The sequence below is a fragment of the Rhipicephalus sanguineus genome, chromosome 7 (assembly GCF_013339695.2).
Source record: "Rhipicephalus sanguineus isolate Rsan-2018 chromosome 7, BIME_Rsan_1.4, whole genome shotgun sequence".
Taxonomy (NCBI): domain Eukaryota; kingdom Metazoa; phylum Arthropoda; class Arachnida; order Ixodida; family Ixodidae; genus Rhipicephalus; species Rhipicephalus sanguineus.
This window is the reverse complement of record NC_051182.1, coordinates 21,799,561-21,819,219: the sequence shown is the minus strand read 5'-3', so window position 1 is coordinate 21,819,219 and position 19,659 is coordinate 21,799,561. Positions and strand designations below refer to the sequence as shown.

The 19,659-nt window shown below is 49.8% G+C and overlaps 1 protein-coding gene across 1 annotated transcript in view; it reads right to left on the bottom strand.

Moving 5' to 3' along the window:
- The window catches only part of LOC119398537 (juvenile hormone acid O-methyltransferase), a 38,879-nt gene that overhangs the window by 8,753 nt on the left and 10,467 nt on the right, over positions 1-19,659 (bottom strand). The window contains exon 2 of the mRNA XM_037665379.1: positions 4,556-4,712. Within this exon, the coding sequence (XP_037521307.1) occupies positions 4,556-4,712 (157 nt within the window). The remainder of the gene's footprint in view (positions 1-4,555; positions 4,713-19,659) is intronic.

Sequence of the window (19,659 nt, the reverse complement as noted above, 5' to 3'; positions counted from 1 at the left end):
AAGTCCGGAGCAAACACGACGACGTCATCGAGGTAGCACAAGCACGTGTGTCATTTCAGGTTGCGCAGAATGGTATCCATCATGCGCTCAAATGTGGCGGGCGCATTACAGAGCCCAAACGGCATGACGTTGAATTCGTACAGGCCGTCGGGCGGGACAAAGGCGGTTTTCGGTCGAGCGTCATCAGCCATAGGTAGTTGCCAGTAGCCTGAGCGCAAATCGAGAGATGAAAAGAATTCTGCGCCTTGCAGGCTGTCAATCGCGTCGTCTATTCGCGGCAGTGAATACACGTCCTTACGAATGATCTTGTTGAGTCGTCTGTAGTCCACACAGAAGCGCACAGAACCATCCTTCTTCGCAACAAGAACGATAGGAGACGCCCAGGGGCTGTTAGAGGGTCGAATGACATCACGTCGAAGCATGTCGTCGACTTGCTCGGTGATTACACGGCGTTCGGCGGCAGATACGCGATATGGACGTTGCCGCAGTGGCAGCTGGTCGCCAGTGTCGATGCCATGCGTAACGGCCGACGTGCGGCCGAGAGAAGTTTGAGCGACATCGAAAGAATGGCGAAATTCTTCCAACAGGTCCAGAAGCTGGGTACGCTGGACCTGCGTAAGGTTGTCAGCTATGGTGGACCCAAACACGTCAGCGTGTGATGAACCAGACGTCGAAACAGCACTGAGCGTACTCGAACTTCGGCCGAGCGAATCATCGGGCTTGTCCATAACTTGTGCGTCTTGGAGGGGTTCTACGCTGCCCAGACATTCCCCGCGCACCAACGTAATAATGTACGGGGAGGGGTTGATTACAAAAATAGAGGTGCTGCCCTGGGTGACTTGAACGGTCGCGAAAGGCACCAGCAAGCCTTTCCTCGTGCAAACACGGTCATATGACGAGAGGAGTGCAACGGTGTCGGATAGGCTGGCGCAGTAGACTGACACCGCCTTTGACGAGTTTGCAGGCACTTTTATGTCGTCTTTGACGAGTACCTTGCTCGCAGCCGATGGACTGTCTGCAGGCGTCAAATTAGAGAATGGTGAGAGCTCTATTTCGGCGGGTGCGCAATGAATTACGGCGTCGTGGCGGGAGAGAAAATCCCATCCGGGGATGACGTCGTGAGAGCATGCAGGAATTATGATCAATTCGATGGCGTACATAGCGTCCTTAATCATGACGCGGGCTGTGCATACCGCTGTAGGGTGAATGCTTTGGGCGCTGGCTGTACGGAGGGAGAGCCCGGAAAGTGGCGTCGTCACTTTTCGCAGTATTCGGCTAAGCTTTGCGTCCATAACGCATACGGCGGCTCCAGTGTCGATAAGGGCAGATGCACGAACACCGTCCACAAACACGTCTATCACGTTCGATGGGCTTCGCTGAAGGCTTTCGCAGTTCGACAGCATCGCAGCCCTTGCCCCGCGGACTGCGACGACTAGTTTTTCTGGTCTCGTGGGACCAGACGTGGCCGCATCGGTGACAACGAGCGGCGTCGTGGTGACGGTGAACGGCGGCTAGATGGAGCGGGGCGAGACGTCGGCGACAGAGGCGTAGGTGGGTCGTTATATGGGCGGTTCGCCGGGCTGGTGGCAGGCGACGTTATTCTAGGCGGCTGCACGTGATTGCAATAGCGCGCCACGTGGCCGGCGTAACCGCATGCGAAGCATATGGGGCGGTTGTCAGGTGTGCGCCATCGGTTCGCTGGGGCAGGGGCCGCCCATGGTGCAGGACGAGATTGACGGGGCGGCAACTGATAGGACTGGACGGTGGGCTGCAGTCTTGGCCTGTGCGTGATGTCGGCGCAGGTTACCGGTACATCCGCTTCGAAAGAATGAGGTCGAGCGGAGGCTTCGGCGAAAATGTGTGGGGCAGCCGTAGGGATTGCTGGGGGCGTTCTTGCGACCACTTGGGCGTAACTCAAGGGTGCAGGAGCCGTATGGTGCTGGTGGTACTCGGGCATGACCTCTGCGATTTCTTGCTCAATTGCTCGACGGAGCGGAGGCAGAAGTGTGGTCGACGGCTGTTGAACGTACTGCGGGCGAGCAAAGTACAGCAGAGAGAATTGGCGCGCGCTTTCCTCGCGCACGAATGTCTTCATCTCTGCGAGCAAAGCGGAGTGGTCGGATATGGTCGACAAACCAGCGAGCTCGGCGTCGCGTGATGGAGAGCGACGGGTCATCGATCGCTGCCGGCGCAGCTCCTCATAGCTTTGGCAGAGCGTTATGACCTGAGCCACTGTGCTGGGGTTCTTGGCGAGCAGCATGGTGAAGGCGTCGTCGTCGATGCCTTTCATGATGTGCCGGATCTTGTCAGATTCAGACATGGTGGCGTCGGCTTTCTTATAGAAATCGAGGACGTCTTCAATGTAACTGGTGAATGATTCACCGGCCTGCTGAGCGCGTTCACGTAAGCGCTGTTCGGCCTGCAGCTTACGAACGGCAGGGCGGCCAAACACGTTGATAATGGCGGTCTTGAAGTCGGACCACGCTGTAAAATCTGATGCGTTGTAGTTGTACCACAAGCCCTCCACACCCGCGAGGTAGAAAACCAGGGTAGTCAGTTTTCCTGCCTCGTCCCATTTATTGGGGAGACTCACGCGCTCGTAAATCGCGAGCCAGTCCTCCACGTCGCTGCCATCTGCGCCAGTGAAGACCGGAGGGTCGCGCATACGAGGCACACGTGGGCATGAGGTCGGTGTAGGCGGGACCGTTTGCTGGGAGGCGTCTTGAGGCATAGTAGGCGGCAGGGTACGGGATCGAAGAGCCAGGGGCATCGAATGAGGGCCGAAATTGTTGTGAAAGCCCAGCACCCTCCACCAAATTATAAAGACGTTTATTAGCGGGCACTCGGCGACGATACACGACTGCGACAGTCAAGGCGGGGTGCCGACTCTTTGCGCGAGGAGCGTGCTGTCCGAGAAGAGCGGAAGAGGACGACCCACTAGTAATCGCTCGAGAGGGCGACCCATTACAGGCTTCCAACGCTTCGCTACACATACTTCAGTCAAAGTTCCGTTCCTCGAGAGACCGAAAATATATACAGTCATGTCTTATTTACAAGTTTAATACATTCCAGCCAATAGGTACAGATGTTGCAAATGGGGCTCTTGAATCCGCCATCCGCTATGGTAAATACGCAACGAAATTCACTGAGACTTCAGCCTTTCTTCTAAGAATTCCGAAACATTTGGCCACGGTAAAACTGTCATTTTAGGTGGTGCATACTTTTGATCTGTTTTCTTGGATCTGATTCTGTCTTTTTTTTTTCTTTTTTGAACTTCTCTCTCTTTATTTTATTTTTGTTCTTTTTCTTTTGTGTACTTGCTGTTACATTTTATTCGACACGCCAGCTTATCTCAGTATCGCCCTCTCTCTCTCTCCGTTCTTTCTCCACCACCACGAATGGGGAATCCTTTGTAGCAGATGGTCTGTCCGTATTTCACAGCAGTATATGCCTGTCCGGTTCTCCTAATCTTCTTAAAACCAATGATATCCAAGTTAACGCCTGCTGACTGCTCGAGTAAATCCACTAGTATGACGTCGGTCGTGAATGTTCTCGTGTTGAACGGTGCCACCTTACCTTTCCAATGGCGTCCGATTCGGTTGCAGTGATTATTAGCACTCCTCTCGGCTTTACAAGTCCGACTGCCGCATCGGTGAGATGCTCCGCAGCAGCTTAAGTTTCAAGGCCAGAGTTGAATTGTGAGCATCATGTGGGTGTCGCTGAGCATATACTGCACCAGACAGAGAGTCTCCTCTTCTAGTGAGGTAGTGGTTCGTAGAGAGGTAGCAGAAGGATCGCAGCCCTTCAGGTGCCTCACCTGTCCAAAATAACCTCGGAGGTTGCTGAAATGGGGGGGGGGGGGCAATTTTCATTAGGACGTCGCACGCGTGCAAAACCACAAAAAAGGGAAAATGTGGGAAAATTTGAGTCCGTGTCTCTAGCTTCGAAAGGCGGCTGTATAAGCGGGATGACCATCTCTGGAAGGTAGTCTAGGCGTGATATCTCAAGACTGCTTTTAATATGGCAGTAGATGTTGGTCCCAAAATGTCGACGACGTCGAGGCTTCGCTAATTTCGAATGTTATGAGTGTTGTGGCTTGAAGCAATATACTTCTTAAGTTGGCTATCCGTCAAAAGAAACCACTGAAGCTCGATAGGCCGTTAAAGACATTGCGGCTGACTAACCTGCCCGCCATCCTACTGAGCTCGCACACAGATGCTGTTGTCGCCGCAAGCAACGTGCACTCACATGGCATTTGTATAATTATGGGAATGTTCTTTTCAACGCATAGCCAGAAGCGTCTACACAGAAAGTGACCCACGGCGGACCCTTTAAATTTATGTTTTTCAAGTCATAAATTTCAACGATCGACATGTATGCTGCCGACGTAACAAGAGAAATGTTTGTAAGGCATGATAACATGGTTATTTAAAAACATAACTGACACCAGAGGTGCCTGCATGTTGCAGGAAGGAACACAAGCTATTTTAATACAAATGACCTCTTTTCTCATTTTATATTTTATTTGAACTGGAATGATAAACTTCGCACTCACCTATAGCCACTTCAGCGTTCCACACACGTGGCTTGTAAAGGAAGCTTTCGAACCTGCGAAGCTCCATGTGAGATGATCTGACCATTTCCCGTAAGTACGACAACCTTGCACTGTCATCTTCAATGTCCTGACTGTTGGGTACAAAGCTTTCGAAGAGCTGCACATAAGAATGTTGCGACACATTTTTGTTGGTATTGGATTCAGTCATGAAACAGTCATGGCACTTTCTTGCTTCTGTGCACACTATAATACTGCGTACTCTCTCGTCTTCGCATTTGAAAAGTGATACTCTTCCACCAGGTTCTTTCGCAACCTTTATTATTACACGACAATTGTTCCATTAGAGCTATCCGCGTTTGCGACCTTTTAGCAAGGCGTTCTTAGACGTTGTACTAGCTCGTTAAAATACGTGAAACGGCAGTTTTAGGGGCGAAGCTCCTTATAGCGGCACCCGTTCGTCCCTCGTAGTCGTAGTAGTGCGTAACCAGTCGTAACGCTAGTACCAGATCTTGACCTCCAAGGTGGTGCCGGTGGGAGATTTTTCGTGTGCGTTGTTGAACAATAAAAAATTCGCAGCGTGCGCGTTAACTAAAAGCCGACTTCTTCTGTGTCTCATTCCCATTAGCAGCCATTGTTTACCTCCAAGGTAGTGCCTGGTGAGATTTCTCCTGTGCGTGATTAAACAATAAAAATTTTGTTCAAAACGCCGTTGATTGATGAAATAAACCAACGAAAGACGCCAGATGTTTTCTAAAAGCAAAACGAAAGAACGCCAGATGTTCCTAAAGCAACACGAAAAGACGCCAGCTGCTTAACGAAAGACGCCAGATGTTTTCTAAAGCAATGGTTTTCTAAACAATGAAAATTCACAGCGTACATGTAAAATTAAAGTGAGCTGCAAGTCGTCATAACTCATCGAACCTTTAGTATAAGCGCGCCCGATCTCACGTCGGTGATGATGTACTGGGCCGAATTCACGGAAGATTCACGGTTTACCGATGAGCCTCCGCAGCTTCGCCCACTCATCATCATTCACTCCGTGGATATGCTGTGATTTTTTTAATACTACGTATCAGTTTTTTTTCCTTCCATTGTCAAATTTGGACCATCTCCCCGAAGGGTACCCTGATGGGATGTGAAGCAGCAGCGTTGCGCACGGGTGGCGTCACGGGTTGAACGGCGCTAACGCGGGTGCTGCGGTGAGCGCTGGAAGATTCGTTTGAAGCGAAACTCGGTGTAGCGTTTACTGGTGTAAACGTTTGTTTGAAACGCAGACACGGGAGGCGAGCGGGCTTTGGAGCCGGCAGCTGCGGGCGCTCCGGCGGGTGAGAAAGAGAGTGAAAGAGAGGTCGCGCGGACCTGCGAGGGAAGCGTGCGAGGGGAGCATGACGTCAACGCCCAGCTGCGGCGTGACCTACTTGGCACCGCTCCAACACCTGCGCCGAGGGAAGCGCGTTGCCTCGCGTTGGTGCGGGCGGAGGGACAGCGTTACACTGGCTAGTCAAAGAGCTGCTTCGCATCTAATATATAGTCCGGAGGTTCAACCTTCGGTTGGGCTGTCTTAATGATATCGTCAGGGTTGTGTACTGCCAAGTTCTGTTGTGCATAGTTCCGCTATGACGTAGGAAAGAAAAATGAAGCGAAAATGTTCTAGCCAACGATTGTGCTAGTTTGTGAAAGCGAGCCACAAAAGACTTCAGGTGAAGTCATAGTGATTGCATCGAGACGTAAACAAAAATTGTACTAATGTCCTTTTCCTAAACCGCGAGGTTCTTTTTTTGCGGCAATGTGCCATATGAATTGCAGGGCACTTTCTCAGGCTATCACCTTTAGTCTGTTGAAGAGGGCCGTGGTATATAGGCAATGAGGTTAGAGAGGGCGTTAAGAGGTCATGAACTACCCCTTGGGTTTGGTGAGAAAACACACCCTGCGCATAGCAGACACTGCTGAATAGGTCAGCCAAATTCGCAGTCGTGCGCGGCAAGGGGAGTTTAAAAGGGGAGCGCGAAGTTGCTGTCTTCTGACGCGCCCTGTTTGATACAGAGTCCTGCGCACACTCTCCTCTGATCTGCCAGCACCTGCCGTTTGACGTCGAACAAGACATAGCGCGCTATTGGTCAATATCCGATATAAGCAAAATCGGCGTTTGGGTCAGTTGCGCTTTTTTCCACGAGGTGCCGCCACGTGCCGGCGCCGTGGTGCATAGGTAGCATTGCACAGTGAGCCACACTCGCGCACAAGAATCACAATGGGAGAGAGCGATCGCGTTTCATCACGCGTGTTTAATGTTATGGGGCGCTGACGTAACTTGTTAATTGAAATGGAAGGCGCCAATTTAGGCACCACGAAAGTGAGAGAACAAGACCAGCGCCATTACTAAATGGTTTATTGGCTTCACCACAGGCCCTCCAAGAAGTACTTCTAAGGTGACTTGTTTCCCTCGTGCCAACCCTCCCTGTGAAGCTTCCAGCGTGCTCGTAGGGGCGAGAAAAGAGAGAAAGCGCTTTAAAGCACTCGACAAATCTCCGTAACTCCACTTGTTCATGACAAATTCGAGAAAGTTTTGCTTGGATTGATTCGCGAGGCAATGAACTTCTATACTGATGTCATTTGATGATTACTTGGAAAAGTGGTTCCAGAGCCCTTCGACACTAAATTTTGCATTTCCTATGCATTCTGAACGACATATATGCAGAGGCGTGTGCGTGTATGTGTGCCTGAGACAAACGCGGCGTCTTGCTATGTTGATAACTGCAATTGTGCTACTGTGAGCACACTACACACATATTCCACGAGGAAACGCTGTGAGTGCTCCCGAGCACGCGTGCATGAGTCGTTCTGCTGACGGTGTCCTTTATGAACTTATTCTGTTAAACAGAAGACTGATCGAAAGACTAGAAGTTCACCGTGGCAAATATGCTTGTTACGAGGGTGCCTTAGCCACCATTGAACTTCAATTTTTTTATTCATATACATCTGAAAAACAGATGAGTGCCGGTTGTACCAGAATTCATGGCGTATGAAAAATAAACTTTTTGATGTCTAACCAGATATAAGAATCCGCTCCGAGTACTACGTCAGTCTTTTGTTGGGCGGACACATTTCACTCGTGCACGTATATTGAGCATCGCTCGTGTGCCGAACTTTTTCATCGTGCTAAATACGTCCGAATAATTAGCACTGGAATTCCGACTGTAGGTTGACTGACACCACCAAATACTCAAGCCACCGCCGTGCAATTTCAACACATTACATTCCGTACTTAATTTTAGAGAAAATCTTCTAGATTAAAAATGAAGAAGTGTTAAGATACCCGATAGCGTTTTTTTACGTGACATCTTTCAACCTCATCATCATTAACATAAGCCTCACTAAGCTGTCCGCGGGGAAAAGACCTATACCGTGTTTTTTCCAAATTAACAGGTTCCTGCGCATGCTGCGGCCACGTTGTCCCCGGAAACTTTCGATTACTGAGTGTTCCCCTGGCTTTCTGCCGTTCCGTGGCGCGCTTGGCTTCTCTTGGAATCCAGTGTGTTATTGTTAATGGCGGCTGGTTACGGTGGCTGCTCAGCTGCTCACTACATGCCCTTGTCAATCCGATTCTTCTTGGTTTTGACTCGAAAACTACTAAATATCATACGGGGTACGTTTGAGTGCGCTCGGAGTAGTCGGTTGCAAACAGCCGCCCGGATACCTATGTGTAATCTTCGCAGTTATCGATCGACATTTGAGTTATTTTGCCGGCAACCACCCCGAAGGTTATTGGTTCTTTGTAAACATATAGCATGATTAATTTCCGTAATGGAAAAAAATCGCCAGGCCTGCGCTGAAACCGCAGCACATTCACAGCGAAAGCTGGAAGAGCGGCGTTTCTAGAGCCCGTTGTAAGCTCTCTTGGGGCTACTAATACAAGCACACTAGCAATGTACCCACTACGCCATAAATCGCAATTTTTGTGAAGTTGGGAAGCACCTACTTAGCCATTATTCGTCGTTCTGCGGAGAAGCAAGGTACCAGCTACACATCTGTAAGGCATTATGTGCACTTTGTTGACGCGACGACTGATGACGGTGAAGAATTATGGCTCAACCCTTTGTAATGGGTTGGAAGCTTTAAACGGCCCACCAGTTATGTAATTTGCATTGGGTGACGCCCGGTCGCTATTTCCCTCTCCCGTCATGCTGTAAACATACGTTGACGTGGGAGAGAGAGGTGGGGGTGCGAAGAATGTGATTGAGACTCCGAGGAAATGGATCATGCGCTTATGGGCCTCCTTGGCAACCAACAGAAGTGCACTTGCGAGGAACCCACTACGCTATATAAATCATTGTAATTTTTGAGAAGTAGGGAAGCAGGCACTAAGCCATTTTTTGTCATTTTACAGAGAGCCGTGGTACCTGCTAAACGCATGTAAGGCACTATGCGCACTTTGTTGATGCTGTGCCTGATGACGATGAAGAATTATGGCGGAGGCCTTTGTAATGGGTTGGAAGCATTCAACAACCTACTCGTTGCGCAATTCGCAATGTGTGACGCCTGGTTACAGAATTCGCGTTGTGCGATACTTGGTGCCTATTTTACTCTTCTACCACGCTATATTGCATATGCTCATGTGGTTCCTTCCCGACATGAAGCCTGTATATGGTCTTTTTTGCAAAGCAGTTTCATGCACCGGTATTCCCGTTAAATCCATGTGGTATCAGGTTTTTCCCAATAGATGATGAACATGGATTGCCGTTCGACCTGATAATGTTAACCGGCCTTCACTGTTTATGGCGGGCTCGTATGGCGGGATTTTATTGCGATCCAGAGGCACGGCCCGCACGGATGTATTTTCGTGAGTGTATGACCAAGTTTGTGGAACTCCAGAAAGCTCAGGAGTTTGTACCTGAGTGGTTGTCGAGCGTAGAACCCTTGACAGCGCTCAAGGAAGTTTAAACTTGTGTCTGTCCAGTAGGACTGACACAACTTGTCTTTCTTTCATGTCCTTATTGTTTGATGACATGTCTAATAACAGGCAATAAAAGAAAAAAAAACAGGCAATAAAGCAAAAAAAAAAAAAAACCGGTATGGCTCAGAGGTTGAATACTGGGCTCCCACGCAGAGGGCCCAGGTTCGAACCTCGTTCCATCCTGGAATATTTTTTTCTTATTTCGTTTTTTTTTTCTTATTTCGAGCGATAGTGGTTACGGAAACCGGCGGCGGCGGCGGACAACTACGGCGCCGAAAACGGCCGCTGAAATGATCTCATAACTGCTTTCGCTGTAATAAATGTTGGTAATGTGAATCGAGCGTTTGATGTACCTGTGCAATATGTCTGTTTCGTAGTCACGCTCGCGCACCGTCTTGTCCTTATATGGCCCTAGTTCCAACGTATCGTGAGAGAAATTCTGTATTCTTGTACTACGTTCAGCACGAGGCATCAGATACTAGCACTGCGTAACAATGCCTAGGGCGTGAAAACATCAGAGCTGGTCACCAACATACGTGTCTTGGAATTACAGCGGCATGTTGCGAGGCGCACAACCTCTTTGAAATGTGGCGCCTGTTTCATATCAATATAATGATATGCAAGTTGGTGTTTCAGACATTGAGAGCAAATTGACTTGAGATTATACTTCTTGTAGATTGTGTGAGCTCTAGGCGATACATATGAATTGATTCCCTCTGATGGTTCCCTACAGTAGCAGCAGTAATAAATCCAGGTTTAACCATTGTTTCAGTGGCGCAGGTACCGAGTGAGACAGAGAAGTGTGCTACGGCTCGAATTTTTTCAGGATCTGGACCAACGCCTGCGTGACTGACGACATCACCAAGAAATTGCAGTTCTTCAAAGCAAAAGTGGCACTTCTCTGGCTTGAACGTTAGACCCGCGGACCGTATCGCTCGTAAAACCACTGCAAGCCTTTCAAGGTGCCCGTTAAATGTTGCGGAAAACACTATGACATCGTCATTAATGAGAACTAACAGACAGCAATGCCAAGGAAAGTATAGGGGGTGTTATTTGTAGTCATTAGAATATAAATGTGAAGAAAGTAAAGTGGACGAAAAGATAACTTGCCGCCGGCAGGGACCGTACCCGCGACCTTCGAATAACGCGCCCGATACTCTACCACTGAGCTACGGCGGCGGTCATCTCCCCATTCACTTTATAGGGTATATATGTGGATTGAAACTTAGGAGTGTCAGTCAGCGCCAGTCGCAGCCATGGCGGCGGGTGTGGAACTCTCTTTTTTCTGCATCATTCACCCGTGGATATGCTGTTAATTTTTTTGTTGACTAGGACCACAGGCGGCAAGTTATCTTTTCGTCCACTTTACTTTCTTCACATTTATATTCTAATGACTACAAATAACACCCCTTATACTTTCCTTGGCATTGCTGTCAGTTAGTTCTCATTAATATTGTGTCTAACAAAAAAAAACGAGCCCTTAAATAGTAATCTTCTTTCCTTATGACATCGTAAGATAGACTAAGCAGGTTTTACACTTCAACCCAGAAAGCACGGTATCCATGAGCGTTTCAAAGGTAGCAGGAGCCGAGCTCAAACCGAAGGGTAAGATTTTCAATTCATATAAGCCATCTGGCGTCATGAAAGCGGTTCTCTCGCGGTCTCTCGGGTCTACCTCGATTTGCCAATATCCACTCCTCAGGTGCATTGAAGAAAAGTAACGGGCATGTAGAAGTATGTCGAGAGAGTCATCTATACGGCGAAGCGGATACACATCTTTCTTGGTCATCGGATTTAGCTTCCTGTTGTCCACGCAAAAGCGGAGGCTGCCGTCCTTTTAGGGGCGAAGCTCCTCTTAGTCTAACCTTGTCAGGCGTCCGGCGTCCGGCGTAAGGCGTAACCGGCCCATCACCGATCCTTTCCAAACATCCCACTACGATCCATCACCGATCCATTACTTCACTGATCATAAAACCGTTATAATAATGGGGGAACGGAAGCGACCTTTGCAAACTGCCCACTACTTCGTCTTTGCAAGCATCCCACTACGACCCCTCACCGATCCATCACTTCACCGACCATAAAGCCGTTATAATGAAGGGGGAACGGAAGCCACGTCTAGCTACCACTGACGATTAATAACATTTCTTGTATAAATATATACAGTGTTTGTCACGTCTTTGATGATATACTGGGCTATCGCTTTGAATACTGCTGGGCGAAACCACTGAAGATTTCACGGTGTAACCATGACTTCTTCATGAGCTTCGCCCAATCTCTTCATCATTCACCCGTGGATATGCTGTGAATTTTTTTCTTGACTAGGACCACAGGCGATGCCCAGGGGCACTATGCAGGATGGCGCGAGCTTCTCGGGCACACGAGCTTGCTCCGAGCTCGCATTACGGCGGTCATGACAGGAAGACAGTGCGGAGCACGCAATAGCAGCATTGATAAAAACGGCTACAAGAACGGATGTGCGACATTTGTGGCGGTTTTTAAAAGAACGCCGCGTGCGAACGCGTCAGCGCCGCCACTCACTGTCAATATTTTCACAGTGCAGCGACGTCAGCGTGATTGTCGCGCCATCTTTTTTCTAACTAATCATCGCGCCTCCGACGGGCGTATTCTTGGGCGTTTGTCCTCTTTCGGAAAATTCTTTCTTTCCACCTTCAGTATGGAAATTTTCACTCGCGAAGGCAACAAGGGCGCACACGCAGCACTCTGGTGCAGCTCGCTTCGCTTCTCTGGAATATTACAGATAAATAAATGTACTGGTTACGGCCTATACATACATTACACGTCTGAAGATTTTTCTGTAATAACGAATAGGTAGAAACAATATCTCCAGAAAAAAGTAAATAATAACATTTCTCGCCGCAGATCCCACCAGGGGCGCTTGCATCGTGGCTGTGAGTGGTACGTCGGGAGCGCGGTGACATTGAATGCGAAACATCCTAGCCACGTGATGATATAACCTTTAGTTCTTCGTGCGTGTGTGCATAGTCTGTGCGATTAAGCTCAAAGATGAATCGCTCCGCTCGCTGGCGTTGTGCTGTGAGCACTGCTCCTCAGCAAGAGCAAACGCGGTAGGCGGAACCGATCATCGCCGCGGGCGTCTGTCAATCAAATTGATTGACGCGCGAACTCGGGCACAAGCTCGTTAATTCTGAAAAGGCCCCAGTTCAGCTCGTGACTGTCATATTGCCAGTCTGCCAATCAAGTGTTTCATGCGGTGCACGCTACGCAGCAGCTTATTTGCATATAAAATAATTTGGTCAGCTTGCTCTACTTGTGCAAGGCTGGGGCCATCGCAGGAGATCGTGGTCACCTAGCTTCTTCCAGCTTATTACGTGGCTCTTCTACTCAGTATGCTTGGTCTGCTTCAGAGTAATGACCGTGTCAGTTCGGTGTCAATATTGGTGCTATTGATTAGCTAGACCTTAATTAGCACGGCAGTGACTATTGATGTCTTAATTGGTAATGCTTTAACTAACACGACATTAAATACTCAGATTTCATTACCAAGATCCTAATTAGCACGAATGTACTTAACATAATGCTAATTAGCGTGATTCTAATTACCGCGTACTTGGGGAGGAAGTTCCAAATTAGCTTACTTCGAATTAGCGTGGTCCTAGTTAGCGTCGTGTTAATTAGCATGGTCCTAATTAGCTTGGTCATGACTATTATGATACTGAATTGTCCTGTCTTGATTGTTATTGTTCTAATTACCACGACTTTATTTACTCAGGTTTATTTCGCAAGGTCCTGAATAGTAAGAGGTAATTAGCATAAACCTAATTAGCACTACCTGATTAACATGGCCTCGGAGGGTAAGGTCCTGATTAGGTTGGTTTTAATTACACGTTTCTAATTAGCGTCATGTTCATTAGCATGATTTTAATTAGTTCTTAGCTTTACATGGCTTCATTAGCATGGTCTTAGTAAGACGTGGCTTAATTAGCTCGGCCTTAGCAAGATTTGGCTTAATCAGCTTCCTCATAGCGTGTCCTGACTTAGCTAGGTATACCGCCCAGCCAATTAGCTAATCAGCCGGGCGCACCTTCTCGTTGAGCGAGCAGACGATTAATAGGAAGATGAAGAGAGCCCGCGCCGGCCGAGCACCGCGCTAGAATGTCCAGGAGGACCATTGTGATTAAACACGTGGCCTCGCGATTAGCTACAGCCGCGGTGTTGTAAGGCGCTCGGTCGGAACTAATCTCAGAGGCCACGGTGCTGATTATCCTAAAGGACCAACTCTGGATGTGGAGGAAACACAGTCTTGGAATTCCGCTAATAGCTCAAGGAGCCTCAGTCGCTCCTCATTTGGCAAATTAGTGCTAACGTCAAGAACGGGTGCTGCATCAAGTTTTCGCGCTTCGTCGCGGACGGACAAACAGCCTTCGGCATCCACGACATCGTCAAAGTAGGCGACGGCCGTGCCTCTTAGGAGGTTCCGGCGCTCAGCACTGATATTGGTCAGCAGCAAGTCTTTGCGTCCAGCAGTGACAATGCCGTGGTTAAAGAGGAGCGAGTTTATTTGATCTGCAACTCCTTCGCCGTCAAACGGGGCGTCACCTGCTACGGAAACAAGCGTGCATGACCTAGGAGGCAGGGGCGTAGCCAGGGAAGGGGGGAGGTTGGGGGGTTCAAACCCCCCCGAAATTTTTCGATTTTGCTTGCCCATATATACAATCACACATACAAACACACGCACAAACATAAAGTGTGGTTGAAACCCCCCCCCCCCCCCCGGAAAAAAATTCCTGGCAACGCCCCTGCTAGGAGGGAGGACCACATCGTCATCAATAACACGCAGAGGGTTATGTCTTGCCTCTGGACAATCAACTAAGCCAGGACTGTTGCAGAACGTAAACTGTCCGGGATTTGATGACGGCACGTTATTCTTGAAAAAAAATCTATGGTAATAATTAGATCTCTGCAGCATGCCGCGAGAACGACGCGACGAAAGGAGAACCTCCTGTGTCAATTCTCGCTGTGCATCTTCCAGTAGGCATTAGTAGCTGGCCGCCTGCCGTTCTGATATGAGGGCTCGTCCATGGCGTTTTCACTTTCTTGAGGCAGACGGCGAGGTCGTGGCTTATAACAGAAAAGTCGGCACCAGTGTAAACTAAAGCTGTCATTTTCTGTCCGTCAAGAAGAACAGTAAGGTCAGCGGTTACAATTTCGTCGACCTCACGTCGCGTCGTGCACAGGGAGGAATGGGGGCTTTTTAATGTCGTCTAGATAGCCTGCAACCTTAGATCTGGAGGTCGCCGCGCTGTTTCCCCGGCGTGGGCTGGGTGACCTTCTTCTAATAAGGTCCGCGAAGGTGCGTCGGTGCGAAGTAGGCGAATGCACGGGAGAGGGACAGCGTGATCGACGTCCCGAACCGGCCTCCGCGTCAGTGATACGGCAGTCATCAAAATGAGAACTGGGAGGCCCTTGAAATGAAGCGTCGTCGAGGCGTGGTATGTATTCGTCGGTGGTGCGTCGGCCATCAAACCATGGCCGAAGAGGTCGAAACGAATCACCGCGAAGCCAGCATGGCGGGAAATATGGCCTGTACCTACGCAGTTAAAACAAAGTGGCCGCCGGTCTGCTGTGCGCCATGCGTCTGTTTTTCGGAGCTGTCGATTTCTGAGCATCTCTTCTTGCGACGCTGCCCATGGCGCGGCTGTGGACGGCTGGCGGTACGGCAAGACCGGTGGTCGCCTCAATGTCTCCTCTTGCGGCGGTGGTCAAGGGGCTACTGGCGGCTGGTGGTACGGCGACGGCGACGGCTTAGCGAGTGGTGGACGTTGAACAGCGGTGGCGTAGCTCATAGGACGCTGCTCGGCATCAGGGTCAGCTGTCGAGTATGCTTATCGGATTTCGTCGCGCAAGACTTCGACGACGGACGCCATGGGTGTTTCAACTGCCGGTGTCCGCAACATCTGAAGTTCCTCGCGAACAATCTCCCTAATCAGGTCTCGCAAGCCGCTCTGATTCTCAAACGTCATGGCGGCGGCACTGATTGGGGCGCTGCTGGACATGGGATCATACTGCCTGCATAGTTGATGAAGTGCCCGCTCAATAGCCGTTGCTTCCTTGATGAAGTCAGCAAGAGTACTTGTAGAGTTGCGCAGGAGCCCGGCGAAAAGCTGTTCCTTTACACCGCGCATGAGGTAGCTCAACTTCTTTCCATCAGTCATGTTCGGGTTAGCTCTGCGAAAGAGACAAGTCATATCCTCGGCGAACATCGCGACCGTTTCATTGGGTTTTTTAACCCGTAGCTCGAACAGCTGCTGAGCGCGATCCCGTCGGTCGACGCAGGCAAAGGTATCAACAAACTGCTGTCGGAAGTCGCTCCATGTAGACAGCCTGGCTTCTCTATTCTTATACCAAGTATGTGCACTGTCGTCAAGGTACAAATAGGCACGGGAGAGCTTTTGCTGATCAGACCACTGACTGATCTTGGCAATATGTTCATAGTGTTCAAGCCAGTCATCAATGTCTTCATGGGCCCCGCCACTGAAGCGATCAGGCACCAATGGTGGAAAGAGCGTCACCTGGGATGGGTTCGGAGGCTGCCTTGGGGCTCCTGTTGCGGCCTGGCGTTGGCCATTGGGAGAGGCAAGCGGCGCCTGCGAGAAGGTTCCTGCGAGGGTGTGAGCTGTGGAGCGGGGCCTCGCAACCTACGACATAAGCGATGCACGGGAGTTGCAATAGGTCACAATGCGTCCGGGCTGGATGAACGGCTCCCAGTGGGGGTGTCGACTATCAGGCAGGGTTGCTGTCCCGCATGTACACCAGTGTCGCGATGCAACGCGAGTAAAAGAAACACCTTTCGGCAGCGAAACAACGTGTTGAAATAAGCTGAACAGGAGAAACGTCTTCCACATGTAGTATACACGCGTCAATATAGTTCCGTTACACTGGGGCAAATCTAAGGAGCTGCATCCAGTCCAGTGACTTGTAAGAAGGCTACGACTGCTTCCATAACCACGTTTGTGCTGTTGACGTCAGGCCAAGGACCTAACACCGCCTCATCGGTAATGGCCCAATATAATATTGCCCAGTCGAGGAGATAAGTTTTTGACGTTCTCGTGGGTACGCTGGACAGGCGCAAAATATATGTTCAAATGTTTCAGGTAACCGACAGTGACCAAAATCAGGACGTATGTCACTGCAGCCGATCAAGTGGGCATAGCGTCTTGTGAACGCTACACGAAGACGAATGCGGTGAATCATGCATGTGGTGTTTCGCTTCAGCTTGTGAGGCATACGGAACTTGATTTCTGGGTCCCATTTATGAAGCCGCTTGTACCGGCGTTCTGGTTTGTTCTAATGCTCTAAGATGGAGTTGTGCATTACGCGCCGAAGTAAGCCGTTAGTGTCTGTTAGTGAAAACGCAATGCACACTTCCGGATCATTATTTAAAGCTGTTTTAGCTTCAGAGTCAGCCTCTTCATTCCCCATTACGCCACAGTGAGCTGCTATCCACTGGAATGCTACATGTCCATTTTTCGTAGCAATGCCAAGAAGCCCTGCAATTTCTATAGATAAAGTAAGATGCGGGCCTTGTCTCATGATGCACTGGATGGTTTGAAGAGCAGCTTTGGTATCGCGGGATATCGTCCATCGACGAGCGGGCTCTGAGGAAACGAATCGTATTGCCTCCTGAATAGCAACAAGTTCCCCGGCAGATGATGTGGTCTTGTGATCTAATTTGAAACCTGGAACGACGGTCATTTGCAGGATGACAAAGGCTGCGGTGGAAGCACATGACGAGGTAGAGCCATCAGTGTATACGTGTACTGCACCGCCGTACATTGTATATTGTACAGGAGGGTAAGTGCTTTAGGACGATAGATGGTACAAGGGACTTGTACCATCTATCGTACCATCTTCTGATACCTGCGCAATCCCAGGTATCTGGAGCCTAACAAGCGGTCTAGGAAGGAGCCACGGAGGTGTCCCATGAACACATATGGGAGAGAATTTTGATGGTATAATGTTCTCGTGCCGCGACATAGCTCTTGACTAACGGCAGTCTGGGTGGTTAGCAGGGAGTGCTGATAGGGGATGTTGCCTGTGTCTGGTCAACAGGCGAAGATGGACTCAAAGGGGCTCGCAGAGCATATAGACATTTATAGGACAAGCCCGAGCTTCAGCGATAGTTCCATTGGTTGATGTGCAGCGTGGTAGGCCCAAGCATGTGCGCAGCCCTGAAGCTTGCATGCTTTCTAGGCGTTCTTTAGCAATAGAGGACCCTCTATCGCTTTTCAGAAAAACGTAAGCAATACTATATTGTACCTGCTTTGCACGCGTACTGGAATCGCTGGCAGACTAGCGTTATATATTTTGGCTTGCAGAAGAGCTCAGCAATGATTCGATGTATTTGTGTTGCATCCAAACGTATTAAGGCTTTTGGTATTAGAACAGAGACCTGAGCTAGTTGGTAAGTATTCATTCTAAAGAGACACGGCGTGCAAACACGGACACAAGAAAGAAGTCAGGACACCACAAACACTGAATAAGAACTGAAGAGACGCACAGCGGCTTTCGGTAGTGTGATAGGAATTTAGCGTATTTGAAGTGCGTGGCCAAGTGCACGTGCATATAATGGCGCGACAATGAAGACACCGATGAGCGGATCTCGCGCTGGACAGTCGGCCATTCATTTTATACCCGCGCTGGGGGATTGGCCTAGAGCCGGATAGTTTTTAGTATACCAGGGTTTCAAGGATCTACTCTACTCTGCATTTTTATACCCTTTCCTTCACCAAGTGAATTAATTCTTTAGGCAAGGCACCCTCCGATTCATGGCCTATCCCCCGAAGTGGGTTGTGCCAAATGTATGAGGAACAAAAACAACAGTCGGCCATAACTCTAGCCTGAGCTGCCTGACAGCTGCCTGACATCGAGGTGACAGCGTCGTCGTGCGGCCCGACATGCCGTAAGTGTGTGTGTGCCGTCGCTGCGCCGACAGACCCTACCGACTAGATGTTAGACTGGAATGTGTTATGTGTTTGTGCTTGTAAAACGTGCCCGTCATTTCCTTCTCGCATCCACATTAAAGCCTCTATGTTTCCGTGAGACCTTCCTTGCGTGCAAGAGGCCTGAGCCCACATCATCATCACAATTTCGGCGAGCCTGCCGGGATCCTCAAGCACACAAGAGGGAATGATGGAGTTTGAGACGCTTTACGCCATAGACATGAACCTTGGAGTGACGGGAACGGAGCTCAAGCGCTGGGCTGACGCGGAAATCGCGAGAGAACGGGAAAAGCCTGCGCCAAATCGCGAGGACGTGGAAGAGCAGGCAGAGCAAGACCGCCTGAGGTTGGAGGGCGAAGAACGCGTGCTCAAGCTCAAGATCGAGCTCCAGGAAAAGACTGGCAGTACACAAGGCGCGTCGACTGATGCCATTGCGGGACAGTCACTTAGTAGGGCGTCTCCCGACGTGTTAAACCCCCACAAATTGATTCCGCCGTTTAACGAGAAACGGGATGATGTAGACGCGTACTTGAAGCGCCTCGAGTGAGTTGCGACAAGCAAAAAATGGCCCCGCTCGAAAGGGGCGCTCTCCCTCAGCCTGTGTCTGACAGGAGAGGCCTTGATGGTCATAGGGTGACTCGACTCCAATGCAGCCACGGAATACGACCAACTATAGGCTACCCTACTACAGCGCTTCCGGTACACCGATGAGGGATACCTAGAGAAGTTTCGTACCGCAAGGCCTGAAGACAACGAAGCCGGCCTGCAATACGCGACATTCGACTGTCTTCGAGATGCCATGATTGCGCAGCAGTTCGTGGCAAGCTGCTGTGCGTCAGTGCTAATATTCCTCAAAGAAAGAAACTGCAGGACTCTTGACTCGTTGGCGAAGAATCCAGATCGCTTTACAGAGGCACAAAACTTCACCACTCTCGGCAAGGAGAAGGCCCCCCAGGCAGGTCGCGGCGGAACCTTCCGGGTTGTCAGCATTTTCCAAGAAGACGTCTAGGTCCACTGGCCAGTGCTTACTCTGCGACAAGGCTGGCCATCACGCTGCATAGTGCTGGTCCCGAACGGCGGAAGAAAATCCTACAGGACACGGATGGTTCCGCAGAAGTGGCCAAGGAGCATATCCCCCGAAACAAGAAAATGGACAAGCGCTATGTATG